The 14,065-nt window shown below is 43.1% G+C and overlaps 1 protein-coding gene across 1 annotated transcript in view; it reads right to left on the bottom strand.

Moving 5' to 3' along the window:
• Positions 1-360: 360 nt before the first annotated feature.
• EGFL6 (EGF like domain multiple 6) overlaps positions 361-14,065 on the bottom strand; it is a 74,058-nt gene continuing 60,353 nt past the window's right edge. Inside the window, exons 10-12 of the mRNA XM_075538286.1 lie at positions 12,045-12,146; positions 7,771-8,036; positions 361-763 (exon numbers count right to left, since the gene is read on the bottom strand). Coding sequence (XP_075394401.1) covers positions 653-763; positions 7,771-8,036; positions 12,045-12,146 — 479 coding nt within the window. The 3' untranslated portion in view covers positions 361-652. The remainder of the gene's footprint in view (positions 764-7,770; positions 8,037-12,044; positions 12,147-14,065) is intronic.

Genomic DNA, 14,065 nt, shown 5'->3' with positions numbered 1-14,065 from the left:
CAAAGACTATAAAGTAGATCCATACACGAAAGAGCAAAAACCACATTTCCCAGCAATCCATACACAATTAAACCTCAAATAAACAGATTTCCTTACTTACAAAATGCAAACCACGACACAAGGTGATTCTTTGGATATTATTATGACAAAGGATTTACATATGCTATGAGAGGTCAGGCTAAGTTGCTTTAGGTATACAAGGTTATCTGATGTCATACTTTCCAAGGATTGCCATAACAGTGAAACAGTGAAGCATTTTTCTGTTTTTGTTGTCAACCTAAATTCTAAAAATGTTACATCAAGACATTAATCAACTCATTGAGATAAATCAGATAGATAAACAGGACCGGGGGTGGGAGTGGGGTGTTGAACTGACATGTCCAGATTTTATAAATTCAGAAATGAATGAGAAGATATTCCCTCACTACCCTTGAGTTGATTCAATGAGAAGACACAGTGGCACTGTATTTAAAGCAAATACTGGCCCATCTTCTACAAGAGAGCCATCTTCGAATTGTATGTTTTTGTGTGTGTTTCTGTTCTTCAGTTTTTGTTTCTAAAAGGGAGGGTGGATGTCTATGAGGCAATATCACAAAACAGAGACCTGACATAAAAAGGCAAATATGAAGCTATAAAAGGGTATCAATAACATTCAACCATTCACGGAAAGAAGACTGCCTGGGCATGAGCCCGAGACCAGCAGGACACCATCCACTGCAATCTCACCGGTCTGGCCCTTGCCTCGTTCAGCTTCAAAAATGATCTAATTTGGAAAGAAAAAAAAAGGAAATTACTTTAAAATATTCAAGACACACTATTAAAAAAACAACGATTCCATAGTTATTTGAGAAGACAAAATGCAGGGGGTTCTATGGCATGTTGTGATTGTTGATCTAATTCAGTGGTTCCTGTGGGTTGTGGCCCCTTTGGGGGTCAAACGAACGACCTTTTCACAGGGGTCACCTGATTCATAATAGTAGCAACATGACAGGAAGTAGCAACAAAAATAATTTCATGGTTGGGGGAAGGTCACCACCACATGAGGAACTGTATTAAAGGGTTGCAGCATTAGGAAGGTTGAAAACCACTGGTCTAGTTGATCTCCCAACTCCTGGTGCCCTCAAGTGCTACAGAGTAGAAGTGCTCTATGGGAGTTCTTGGCTGTCATCTTGACAGAAGCAGATTGGCAGGCCTTTCTCCCATGGTGCTCCTGAGTGGAATGGAACTGCCAACCTTCAGGCTGCAGCTGATCACCAATTGCTTGGGCTAACCGGGTTCCCTCCTTTGGCAGAGGTTGAGGTGTCTTATGATGTGCACAGTAAGATTATGCTTTCTAGATGTCATGTGTTCAAAGTGAGGGAGTGTTGCTCTGAGAAACATGACTATTGAAATAGCTCAAGTCTCAAGAACCCCACAGACCCAAGGAATTTCTGGCTTGTTGTTTGATCTACATATTTTGGATTTTCTAGCCCTTACCACTGCATGAGCCAATGCCTTGAAATATCATTTTCTCTCTACCCCTCCCTCTTCCTTCTCGTCCTATGTCCATCTATTGATCATCTGTCTTATTGATTCAGTTTCTCTAGAGAACCCTAATATATACTCTGGAACAAAAATTTTAGAAAAAAATATGTAATTTGGAGCATGTTATTCTTTTTTTCTGCACAATTCCTTTAAAGTAGAATTCAGCCACAGCATATGCATACTGTAGTTATAAATAGATGAAAACTATGCATGCATGTAGCAAGTGAAAACTGAAACATGAAAGTACGCATATGACTGCGGTATGATGATGAATTTTTACTTTCTTCCAATAGAATAATTTCATTTTGTCTTTTCAGAGCTATTTTTGTAAATCCAAATATACAGCAAATGGGCATCTTAAAGAAATGTCTGTTAGAAATCATGCTCACCACACCCCAAACGCTTCTTTCTTTTGCTTCATAAATAGTCACAGATTCTTTTTCAAGGCCACAGAACTGAAGCCAATTCAGGCAGGCTGCCATCACTGTATCCAGATTTCTCTTACTGTCCAGAGGACACCACTGCCCATCTGTCAGTTTGTTTGTACTGCTATGGCCTGGTGTGTTGCTGTGATGCTGGAAGCCATGTCACTGGTATGCCAAATACCAGCAGGGTTACCCATGGTGGGAAGGTTTCAGCAGGAGCTTCCAGACCCAGACAGATTAGACAGAAAGTCCTAAACTAACTGCTTCTGAAGACAAGCCAATCATACCAGAACAGCCTGATACTGTGAGAAGCCCCTGTGGTTGGCAGGCATTGTGTACTAGCTGCCCCAGTGGACTCAATTATATCTCTGCTCACAACAATGGTGCAGGACCAGGCAACCTTCTCTTATACATAATATCACCATGAACCAGAGTTGACTCGATGGCCACAGAACCAGCAATAAAACCTGGAGGGCAGATGGAGACCACCCACTGCCCAGGCTGCTGTATTTGGCTTTGAAGGCAACTTCAGTCATTGTCAGGAGCCCTGGTGGTGTAATGGTTATGTTTTGGGCTCTAATCTAAAAGGTTCTCAGTTTGAAACCACCAGCTGCTCATCAGGAGAAAGACGGAGCTTTCTACTTGTGAACAGTTATAGTCTCGGAAAGCCACAGGTGCAGTTCTACCCTGTCCTGTAGGGTCACCATGAGTCAGAATTGACTTGATGATGGTGAGTTTGCTTTGGGGGTCATTTTCTTGGGAACTGTGGGAGAGAAGCTACCACTGAGTAGTCAATGATACTGCACTGGATATACAAGGTTTTCACTCCTCCAGCCTAGACTTTTGGGATGTTTAGAAAGGCAAAAGAAGCCCAGGAAGTAGCCCCTTTGTGGCAGTTGCAATGAGAGGAATAGTGAGCAGTGAACAGGGATGTGTCTAAGTCCACTGCCATGCCATCAAGTTGATTCTGATCCATGGTGACTTTTTTAAAAAACTGTTTTATTGGGGGCTTGTACAACTCTAACACCATCCATCCATCCATCCATAGTGTCAAGCACATCTGTATGTTTGTTGCCCTCATCATTTTCAAAACATTTTCTTCCTACTTGAGCCCTTGGTATCAGCTCCTCATTTCCCCCCTCCTTTCCCCACCCCATAGCAACTCTTTATAGGGTTTCTGAGGCTGTAAATCTTTACAGGAGCAGAGAGCCTCCTTGTTCTCCCACAGAACAGCTGGTGGGTTTGAACTGCCCACCTTGTGGCAATGTTTACCCTACAGTACTACCAGGTGGATATGTCTAGCTCTTAGGATTTGACAACTTCTCCATTATTAAAATCTCTAAGTGATACTCTCAGATCACTGCCATTGAGTCAATTCTGATTCATAGTGACTGTATAGGACTGCTCCTGTGGGTTTCCCAGACTGTAACTCTTAAAAAAACCGTTTTATTGACAATATGGTTTAACATATCATATACTCCAATAATTCAGCCATGTTAAAAAGAATTGTACAATCATCTCTACAATCATTTCCAGAACATTTTCTCCCCTCTTGTATTCATTATTAGTTCCTATTTCCCTTAAACTCCCTCCTGCCATATCCCCAGTAAGCCCCTAATGCAGTTACAGTCTATTCAGCTTCACATAACCAGGTCTTTATATACTGGACACCATTATACAAAACAAAAATACCAACAATAATAATATAAACCAGAGGGAAAAAATCCAATTGAGAAAAAAGCAGGGAGTGTTAAAAACTAGCACATATTTAAAATGGGTCAAAAGAGATATGAAATGATCACATTACATCGGCCATAATTATGTTCACAATACTTTGATATCAAAATTATTCACATCTCTCAACTATGATCGGAGGAGATTAATCAGACGCTTCCTCCATGTAGGGGCCCTGCAAATGGATTTTGTGTTCCCAACTGTCATGCATGGATTTCTGCAAATAAGGTGCTCATAATTTAAGCTCCAGTGCCATGCCCTCCAGATTTCTGTAACTGTTTAACGGGAGCGGGAGTAGAAAACCTCATCTTTTCTTCCTCGGAGTGGCTGGTGGTTGCAAACTGCAAGCAGGGTAATAAAAATGAAGTGGAAGGATAATTAATTGTGATATTAATTGGTGTTTGGGGTTTCACTGCATTTCCCCTTTGAACGTGATATGAAAATTTTGAGCAGGCTCTTTATCTTCCTTATGATCAAGGGAAGAGGCCTGGTGGTGCAGTGGGTTATGCGCTGGGTTGCTAACCACAAGCTCAGCAGTTTAAACTCATCAGCCGCTCCACTGGAGAAAGATGAGGCTGTCTACTCTTGTGAAGGTTTCCAATCTCACAAACCCACAGTGACAGCTCTACTCTGTTCTATGAGTCAGAATTGACAGTGAGGTTTTTTCATGGTTTGGTTGTTAAGCAAGGGACCCAGTGTTAGAGTGGTTATTTTCCGTGCTGCTAACTAAAGGGTCAGCATTTTTTAACCACTTGCGGGGAGGGGGTGGGAGAAGGGAGAGAAAAGTGGGGCTTTCTACTTCTATAAAGAGTTTCAATTTGGGAAACACAGGGGCAGTTCTACCCTGTCCTATCGGGTCGCTGCAGGATGGCATCAACTCCATAGCAGTTTGTTTGGTTTGAACCCAGAAAGCTTACCCGCCTGCCTGCCTGCCTGTGGAGGATTGCATTTACACCTGGGAGAGGAGCCTCAGGGGACAGTAGGAAGGCAGAAGCAGTGAGGGGAGGAGGGCTCCAGGAAGAGGAAGCTGTAGCCCCCCTCTCCCAGACAGCCCTGCAAAGGCAATTCTCAGCAGGGAGACTCCCATCTCAGTCAAGGCTAGCATGGAAGCTGAAGAATGAGTGTTTTTTCATTGGGGCTGTTCTTCATAATTGTGCTACTTTACGCCTTCCAGAAGCTCAGGCCTCCCTAGGCAGTGGAGGGGGGTGGGGGGAAGGCTCCTCTCTGCCTATTAGCATGGGGTTTGGGATTCAGATTTAATATGATTTACAGAAAGAAAGGTGACTTATTTTGTAAGTCTGGGTTCAGGACTAGGAATCATATCTGCTACAAATATCCACAGCCACTATTCCACAGATAAAGTGGAAGATGTACTCGGCGATTACTCAGCATCCCAACCTGTCAACAGCCTCATCAACATTTCCCCAAGTGCTGGGAAAATTCACTTGTATCAGGATCCCTTCTGGGGCTGAGCACCCTTCCTATCATAGTAGTATTGTATTATAGGGTGACTGCTGGTCAAGATATTTAGGGGTGCTGTTTTCAAAACCATTGCTTTTCACATAGTCATGAGCCTTGTCTTGACTGCCTCAGGGAAGCCTCTGGACCAATCTTGTAAGCTCCTCTAACATAGTGTCCTTGTCCCAGTCATGACTCCCAATCCCTCTTTGGGAGTCTCACTGGTAACTAAAATGTATTCATATGGTACCAACCATGTTGTTGTGACCATTTTCTTTGCCCTCCAGGTCTTTATTAAACTCTGTATTTCAGCAACCCTTCGACCCCATTATGACCTCAGGCTAATGGTCTCCTTCACCTGAATGATATGTCTCTGTAATTACATGGTCCTTGTATCATTTACAACTTCATAAGGCTTTCTGCTCCTGGAAAGAGGTTCAGTCTCAGAACCCCACAGGGCCAGCCCTACCCTGCCATATAGGGTTGCTATAAGTTGGAATAGACTCACTGGCATTGAGTTTGTTCATTTGTATCGCCACCACCACCACCACCAAGCTACTATGGTGTATAAACCATTTCCCCAGCACATAAATTCCGTCAACATGGAAGTAATTTTGAATGTTGTGCAATGGCATATTGTTATTCTCCAGCGAGGGATGCCATCCATCTATAGCACAGCCAGTGCCATCTGAACCATGCTACAGACAACCAGTGTGAACATGTGGGTGCGCATGCATGTGTGTGTGTGAGAGAGTGAGAGAGAGAGAGGAGAGAGAGAAGAAGAAGAAGAAGAGGAGGAGGAGGAGAAAAGAGAAGAGAGCGAAGTTTGCACTGGCTGGTTTTAACCACCGAGGGAAATGGCGTGGGGGGCGGGGCAGGTATTTCATCAGTTGGGCTCAACTTAGACTTTTACTTAGAACCATGTCTTATGATGTATTTTAAATAAAATGTTCTGCTATGATGAGAGTGGGGCAAGTAAATGAAAAAAAATGTGAACATCTGGCACAAGGGACCAGGCTGTTATCTCACTCACTCACTTCCATTGAGTCAGTTCTGACTCAGTGATCTGACTCATAGCACACTATCCTTTAGGACAGGGTTGAACTGCCCCTGTGGGTTTCCAAGACTGTAAGTCTTTAAAGAGTAGAAAGCCTCACCTTTCTCCCAAAGAGTGAGTGGATAGTGATTTTGAAATATTGACCTTGCAGTTGGCACCCCAATGTGTAACCCACTACACTACCAGAGTTTTGTCTGTGTCTAGTACTAAGAAATAAGATCAAGCAAAGTATAAATGGAATCTCAGTTCAATGGTCTTATTAATTGTTCTTCCATCTTGTTATCATTAGGTGGTCCACAGTCTTTCACGTATCTCCACCTAGTGTTCATGGTATCTTTCTACTTCCAACCTTGGCCCAGCTTTTCACAAGGGTCCACAGCAACTGCCCCCACAACTCTGCTCCCTTCCCTCCTCCTTGAGTTACAGTGTGGCCTTTGCCCCTTCTCCTCCAAAGAAAAAACTGCAGCAGAGGTCACCTATTCCCACTTGATGATGCTCAAATCTGATAGAATTTGCTGGTTTTGCTCTATTCTTCTTTTTAAAAATCATTTTATTGGGGGCTCATACAGCTCTTATCAACTTCCATCCATCAATCCATCCATCTATCCATCCAGCCCTCCACCATCCATCAATCCATCCATCTATCCATCCATCCCTCCACCATCCCTCCACCATCCATCCATCCATCCATCCATCCATCCATCCATCCATTGTGTCCAGCATGTTTGTACATGTGTTGCCATCATCATTTGTTCAGTCCCTGTACATTCCAAAGAAAAGACGGGCTCGTACATGGCTCCCGGAAGGTAACTTTGAAGCCCTTGGAATAGTTTGCCTTATAAGAGTGCCTTTATTGACCTGAGGCTTTGGGCCATGCCACGTAGTTCACGCTAAGAAGGTGATTTTGGTGGGTTCATTGAGACTTACTGGAACCCCACACCCCCGGACACCAAGGCTCAAGTTAGCTTCTCTGGTTGGCAAGATATTCCTTGAGTGTTGTCACACATGGATGCTAGGAGCACTTTGCTCTGTATGTCATTTCCCTTTGCTGATTTAAATCGATAGTTCTTCACTGAAATGAACTGGAAGTATGAGTATAACCGCTTTTCAGAGTTTTTGTGGTCCTTCTAGCATATCACTGAGCCTGAGGGTGGTCTAGGGGATTCCCCATCCTCGCAATAACCACTCTCTCAGTTCAGTCCAAAAATATATATCTTTACAAAAAACAACATCTAGCTACTATGTATTGTGATAAGTGCTGGGCAGAGGCCACCTGAACCAACTGTTCTTTCAAAGATTCAGGAAGTTAGAGCCTGCATGGCGGGTAAGTTAGTGAGAGGAGCCAGCCTGACAAACGGATCATTTCCAGAGCACGTGATATGTGCCTGCCAATGATTCTCATTACTTGCGCTGGTCACTTACGTTGCCTCTGACGCCCCAGAGTGTAAGCTCCTTCAGTATAGGTAACAAGCCTCACTCAGCTTTGTCCCCTCAGTACTTATGCACTTTAATGTGTAGTGAATCATTACAAAGGAAGGTAATATCAAGTTTAATCAGGATTTTGCCACTTACACTTTTGGTAGTATCCGTCCCTTGATATAATGGGATTTTCCCCGTCTCCCACTTTTCATCTTGACTCTTGGTCTTCTCCCATGCCAGGGCGTTGCTATTGCTTTTCACCAATACTCGAAGCGTCCCCACTTTGTCTCCCACCAGCCGGTAATCAAAGAGCAAACAGAAGTTGCTTTGGGGCTGCAGGTTGCGGAGGACGAGCTTCAATCGGCCAATGTCTTTCTTGTGTCCCACCAAGGCGGGAACTGCCATATAGTGGCCGACCGCTTAGTGAGAAGAAAATGCACAGTTAGCAAGGTCATCAGAACGGGCTTGGCTCTCATGTCAAAAACAACCCTGGAAATAGACCATAATTTCCTAGAGGGAAAACTGAAGTCCTTTTCCTTTTGATCACAGGAGCATCTGTTTGGTGCCAAGATGTGTTTTAGAGGTCATACCGCTGAAAGCCTTTGTTGGACAGAGAGAACCCGAGGAATTTGTCCACGTTCACAAAGCTTAGTAGTGGCCAGTGCAAACGAAGAAACAAATTTAAATGTCATTTAGTATTGCTGGGATTTTCCAACTGGTGGCAAGTTCATGTCCGCCTTGGCTATCATCTTTCTACAGGGTCAATGATATATATGATGACTAGAAGTCAGACCAAGGTGAGGTATTTAATCCTCAGACACCTGCATTAGTAATGATGCATCTCCACCTATTTCTGCTATCTTCTAAGTATCTTTGAGTGAAGTGGTACAGTGGTTGAGTGCTCAGCTGCCAACCGGTAAGTCAGCAGTTTGAACCCACCCACCAGTGATTCCATGGGACAAAGATGTGGTCGTGTGCTTCTGGAAAGATGACAGCCTTAGAAATCCAATGGGGGTGGTTCTACCCCGTCCTATAGGGCCACTAAGGGCTAGGATTGATATGGTGGCAATAAGTTTGAGGTTTGGGTTTGGGCTTTAATAAACTTGAGCAAAAACGTACAGAGTAGTGTCTGACAAAGTTGGCAAGAAAGAGGGATTTTTATAGAAACTTGGAGAAAGACATTGGGGATGGGTTGTGTCTTCAGTTGCTATATTCACCACTGGCACTTGCCAGACCCAGGCTGACCTTGCCTTAGTTCTCATTGGCCTCAGAGATTTCCCTGCCTTCTTCCCCAACTCAGACAGCTCTCTGAGTCAGCCAAACAAGGACAGGATGCTCAATTAAATTTGAATTTCAGATAAACAAAACACCACAGATAATTTTTTAAGTGTCTTCTGTTTGTCTGAAATTTCAACTTGACTTTTTGCTTTAGTTTATCTGGCAAGTCTGACAGCTGTGAACACATTCTTCCTCTTTGACCCACCATGGCAAATTTGCCCGTATCTTTTGGCTGAAGCCCACTTTGGGCTGTTCTTTGGGATTTGTCCCATGGTTCCCTTTATATACTGAACTCTGTAGGGAAGTGCAAGCCTTTGGAGCTTGGACTGATACTATTACACATGGTAACCGGGCTCCATAAAGCCCTTCATACAAATGCAGGCATATGTGGATTGAAAACTACACCATGAACTGGCCCAAGGAGCTAAGACCATACATACCATTGATCGCATCGGGGGAAAATCACTCCAAGTTTAAAAATCACTGAGGTGAATATCCATCACTCACCTGTCAGTTTGTTGTATGGTGGTGGCTTGCATGTTGCTGTGATGCTGGAAGTTATAGCACCAGAATTCCAAATATCAGCAGGGTCAACCAGATTTACCAGCACTTCCAGACTATGACCAGATTTGGAATAAGGAATACATGCCCCATTTTGGAACGATAAGCTACTGAAAAGCTTATGGGTAGCAGTGGAACATTGTATGATATAGTGCCAGAGGGTGAGCTCTGCAGGGGGGAAGGCACTCAATATGACTGGGAGAAAGCTGCCACCTCAAAGTAGAGTCAATGCACATCCCACATTCTGATTATTAATGGATTTTTTTTTTGCTAGAAGGAGAAACAAATCAATGTTGGAAAAATAGCCAGAATTGCTTCCTAGAAATGAGGATGGTGAGACTTTATCTACTCATGTGTGTTATCAAGCACTCTTCATCAATCCCTGAAAAAGGAAATCATAACTGGTAAAGGGTCAGTGAAAAAGTGGAAGATCCTCAATCACGTGTATTAACATGGCAAATACAATGGGATCACACACAGGACTGATTGTGACCATAATGCTGGAGGGGGCAATATTTTATTCTGTTTTAAATAGAGTGAAAATCGACTTGACATCATCTAACGACAGAAAAAGAGATATGAGCTTTTGGGATGCAAATTCTTTTTGAGTTAGAATTTAGGTTGTGGGTTAGGCATTGAACTCCTAACCACGATATTGGTTGATAAAGCTTACCAGTTGCTCCACTGAAGAAAGCTGAGGTTGTCTACTCTGGTAAAGATGTATATTCTCAGAAACCATAAACAGCATCACTGTGATTTGGAATCAACTCCATGACCGTGGGTTGATTGTGTGTGTGTGTGTGTGTGTGTGTGTGTGTGTGTGCAGAGATTTAGAGGATCACTATGAGTCAGAATGGACTCAATGGCACATGACAACAACAATAGCGATCTGGCTGGAGCAGCAGTGGGGAGATACAATGTAAGTGATGTGCGTGATGAGGGCCTTGAGGCCATTTGTGAACTGAGTGTTTAAAAACAGGGCACTATTTTTTCACATTAGCTATTGCTAACAGTGTGAGCTGTCCTGGATTTGCCTATTGGGCTCCCGATGTGATATAACTCTGTTGGTTCTAAATGTGGATATGGATAATGGAAGAAAGGAGCAACTCAATTTAGTTATCAACAAAAGAGTTTCTGAAAGTTATATCTAGACTGGTTATACTTGCCCTGCGATTGTGCTACTTGCAATGTGAGATGAGCCCCTACCCTAATCCCAAGTCCTACAAGGAATTCTTATATTCAACTGGAGGAATTCATCTAAAGGAAAGATCTAGAAGAAGGATTTTTTTAAAAAGAAGAAGAATCTTTTAACTGAGGCCTGAGCCCAAGAAATAACCTTATTAGTAAGGGATGGAGGTCCCTGAAAGTTGAACAATTGTGTACCTAATTATGATCAGCCTTCTGAAGATAGGGCTTGGACATTCACTTTAAAGGGCATCCACAAGCCAATCATTCTGCCCAGGGGTAAACTTAAAAAAAGCAAAAGTGCAGGCCAATTGCCTTTGAGTCAATTCTTATGATAGCATTTCAACTTACAGAGACCTTGTAGGACAGTATCCAATTGTCCCATAGGGTTTCTAAAGCTGTCATCTTTATGGAGGCAGACTGCCACATCTTTTTCACCTGTGGAGCAGCTGGTGAGTTTGAACCACTGACCTTTTGGTGAAGGAGACAATTGCTAAAAATTCAGAACAAGTTTAACCAGTCATGAGACCATACATCTTTGAAGATGATAACTAATCTTGAATGCTTAACCACTGCACCACCCGGATTCCTGGGGGAACTTATATCCCATTAAATGTGTTGGAAGAGGCAGTGGAAAGGGCTTGAAATCCTCTCCCAGAGCTGAGGTTGAGAACATACAAGAAGATCCAGATGCTAGAAGACAATCCTCAAGCAATAGAAGGGAAGGCTCAGTCCAAGAGTTCAGCTCTCTATGGGTTTGATGCATTAAGGGGTGACTCTATGCCAACTCCAGGTATAGGTGAAGGCCCTATCTCCTTTCAAGATTTAGTTCCCCCAGACAACAAAATGAGAAGCAGCAAACATCCTGGTTGGTAAGTTGGGTGAAAGGAGCAACTTCTTTCTACTTTCTCCCCAACACTTCCAAACCTCATATGCATCCCAACACCTCTTTCTTAGCAGCAGGAGAGTGACTATGGAAGAGGTTTACTGGAGCAGCATTTGTGGGGGGTATGTGTGTGGCAGAGGAATTAAAAAGAAGAACATGTACTGAACCAAGTTAGTCATTCACAGGGGAGGTCGTGGATGGTGTAAAGGTTTCCAAAGAGACGAAGAAACCATCTTCACATGATTGGAAAGTAATCCCGGTGGAACAGTGGGTTCAGCATATGGCTGCTAATCAAAAGATTGGAAAATCAAACCCACCAGTGCTTCATTCCAGAGGAGAAAAATGTGGCAATCTGCTTCCAGAGGGATTTTCAGAACCCCTATGGAAACCCCATGCAGCAGTTCTACTCTGCTCTATAGGGTCAATATGAGTCAGAACTGAGTGTTTGGTTTATTATTGGAGAACCTTCTTGACCCTCAACACATTGCAGAACATGGAATAAGTGCAATCTATGTACCATTCTCTCGATCAGCAGGATTCCAATCAAAATCATCTTCTGAGTCCTGTTTCCAGTCACAGACCCCGTGATCAAAGCTGCAGTCAGCTGAGATATTTAAATCTGTGGAGAAAAAGAGTGCATCCATAACCCTGCAGAGCATCAGAAAGGTGCCTAACTTGTAGAGTGATGGAAGGTAATATGGGCTGCGGTTTTTTCAGTAGCACATATTTTAAACCTGAGAAGCCACTTAGTACACTGTTGTAAACTTACACACACACACACACACACACACACACACACAAAGGAAAGCCCACTTAATTATAAAAAATAAGGAACTGGCAAGATCCCCATAAGCAGAGTAAAATGAAACAGAGACATAAAGGAAAAAAATTCATCCCAGCAAATAAAACCTCTGCCACCCACATAAGTCGGTGAAGACCATGGGAGCACTTTCTAGACGACCCTTGGAATATAGTCCTTGACTTAGCAAGATTCATTTACTGTGTACATTACTAAACTCTCTTCCCTTGACTTCACGATTCCAACATGCCCATTAAACAGTTGCCATGACATTGGACTGCATCATCTGACCCGGCCAGCTCCCAAATTGTACCAATTTGTGATAGAATGGCTGCTATGGTTAGAGAGGCCAGAGAAATGTCATCATTGAATCACTACTACAAATCATAGAGCCTGTGCCTGTGGTTACTTTTATGTAGATCAGGGGTCATCAAACTAACTTCTGGTCTGATACTGGTTTTTAGAAATAAAGTTTTATTGAAACACAGCCAGGCTCTTTCATTTACGTACCATCCGTGATTACTTTTGCATAAAGATGGCAGCTAAGCAGTCTCAACAGAGGCACTAAGGTTCACAAAGACTGAAACATTTAATATTTTACCCTTTAGAGAAAAATTCTACCCATCTCTGCTGCCAACAATAAAAAATACCATTGGGAAAGAGGTATGTGTGGGAGGGGGGATGGAGATATTCCTTATTTATCACTACTGTCAGCTTCCAGGACAGGGGATTCTGATGGTCTGTCATTAGCAACTGCTGTTTATGTTGAGGAGTAACGGAATGACAGGGAAAGGCAAGAGTGACGTGGCAACTACTGATTCTTGACTCATTACAATTTGCAAAATGTCTTCATACCTATGGTGTCATTTGATTGATTTGATTGCCACAAAAATTCTCATTCAGGCCCACTTTCAGACAAATACATTGAGGCTCATAAGGAATCTCTCCAGGGTCTTTCATAATCTGGGTGCTAGAATTGAACTTGAACCCCAAATCAGGCTGAACTGCAGCTCGGGTCCTCTCGTGCAGTTTCTCCGTCAGTGCAACCACACTGTCCCTTTCTTTTTACCTCCTGGTTTTAAGATAAAAAAGATTCCAAGGAATACTTGCTTCCAGATATTTAATAGTTCTTAATGAGGGAAAACCCAAACCATGCCCACCGCCACTGAGGCAATTCCAACTCATTGCAGTCCTATAGAGCAAGGTAGGACTGCCTCCTAGGGTCTCCAAGGCTACACTTCTCATGGAAGCGGACAGCTTCATCTTTCTCCCTAATGAGTGCCATTATCTACATACTAAGTTGATGTTACCAATCCACAAGCACAATGCAAAATTCGGGGGGCTGATTTGTAATTGGAGTGGCAGAGTTGAGCTAGCAGCCTAACTACACCTTCAGGACTCTGTAGTGTGATTCATTTTCTTAGCCAACATCCGGATTCAAATGCACCCATTCCTCTCTGGTTCTCCTTATTCATTAGCTCGCTTTCATGTGCGTAAGAGGATACTGAACATACTATGGCTTTGATCAGGCTGACTTTAGTATTTAGGAGCCTGGCGGCACAGTGGTTAAGCTTTTGACTGCTAACCAGAAGGTTGGTGGTTCAACCCCATCAACTGTTGCACAGGCGTAAGCCTTAGCCATTTGCTTCCATGACGATTTATAACTTTGGACACTCTATGAGGCAGTTCTAGTCTGTCATACATGGGCTGGAGCATGGTGGGTTGGTTTTGTTTCGTTG

The sequence above is a fragment of the Tenrec ecaudatus genome, chromosome X, assembly GCF_050624435.1.
Source record: "Tenrec ecaudatus isolate mTenEca1 chromosome X, mTenEca1.hap1, whole genome shotgun sequence".
NCBI classification, from domain to species: domain Eukaryota; kingdom Metazoa; phylum Chordata; class Mammalia; order Afrosoricida; family Tenrecidae; genus Tenrec; species Tenrec ecaudatus.
This window is presented reverse-complemented; position numbering and strand designations above follow the sequence as displayed.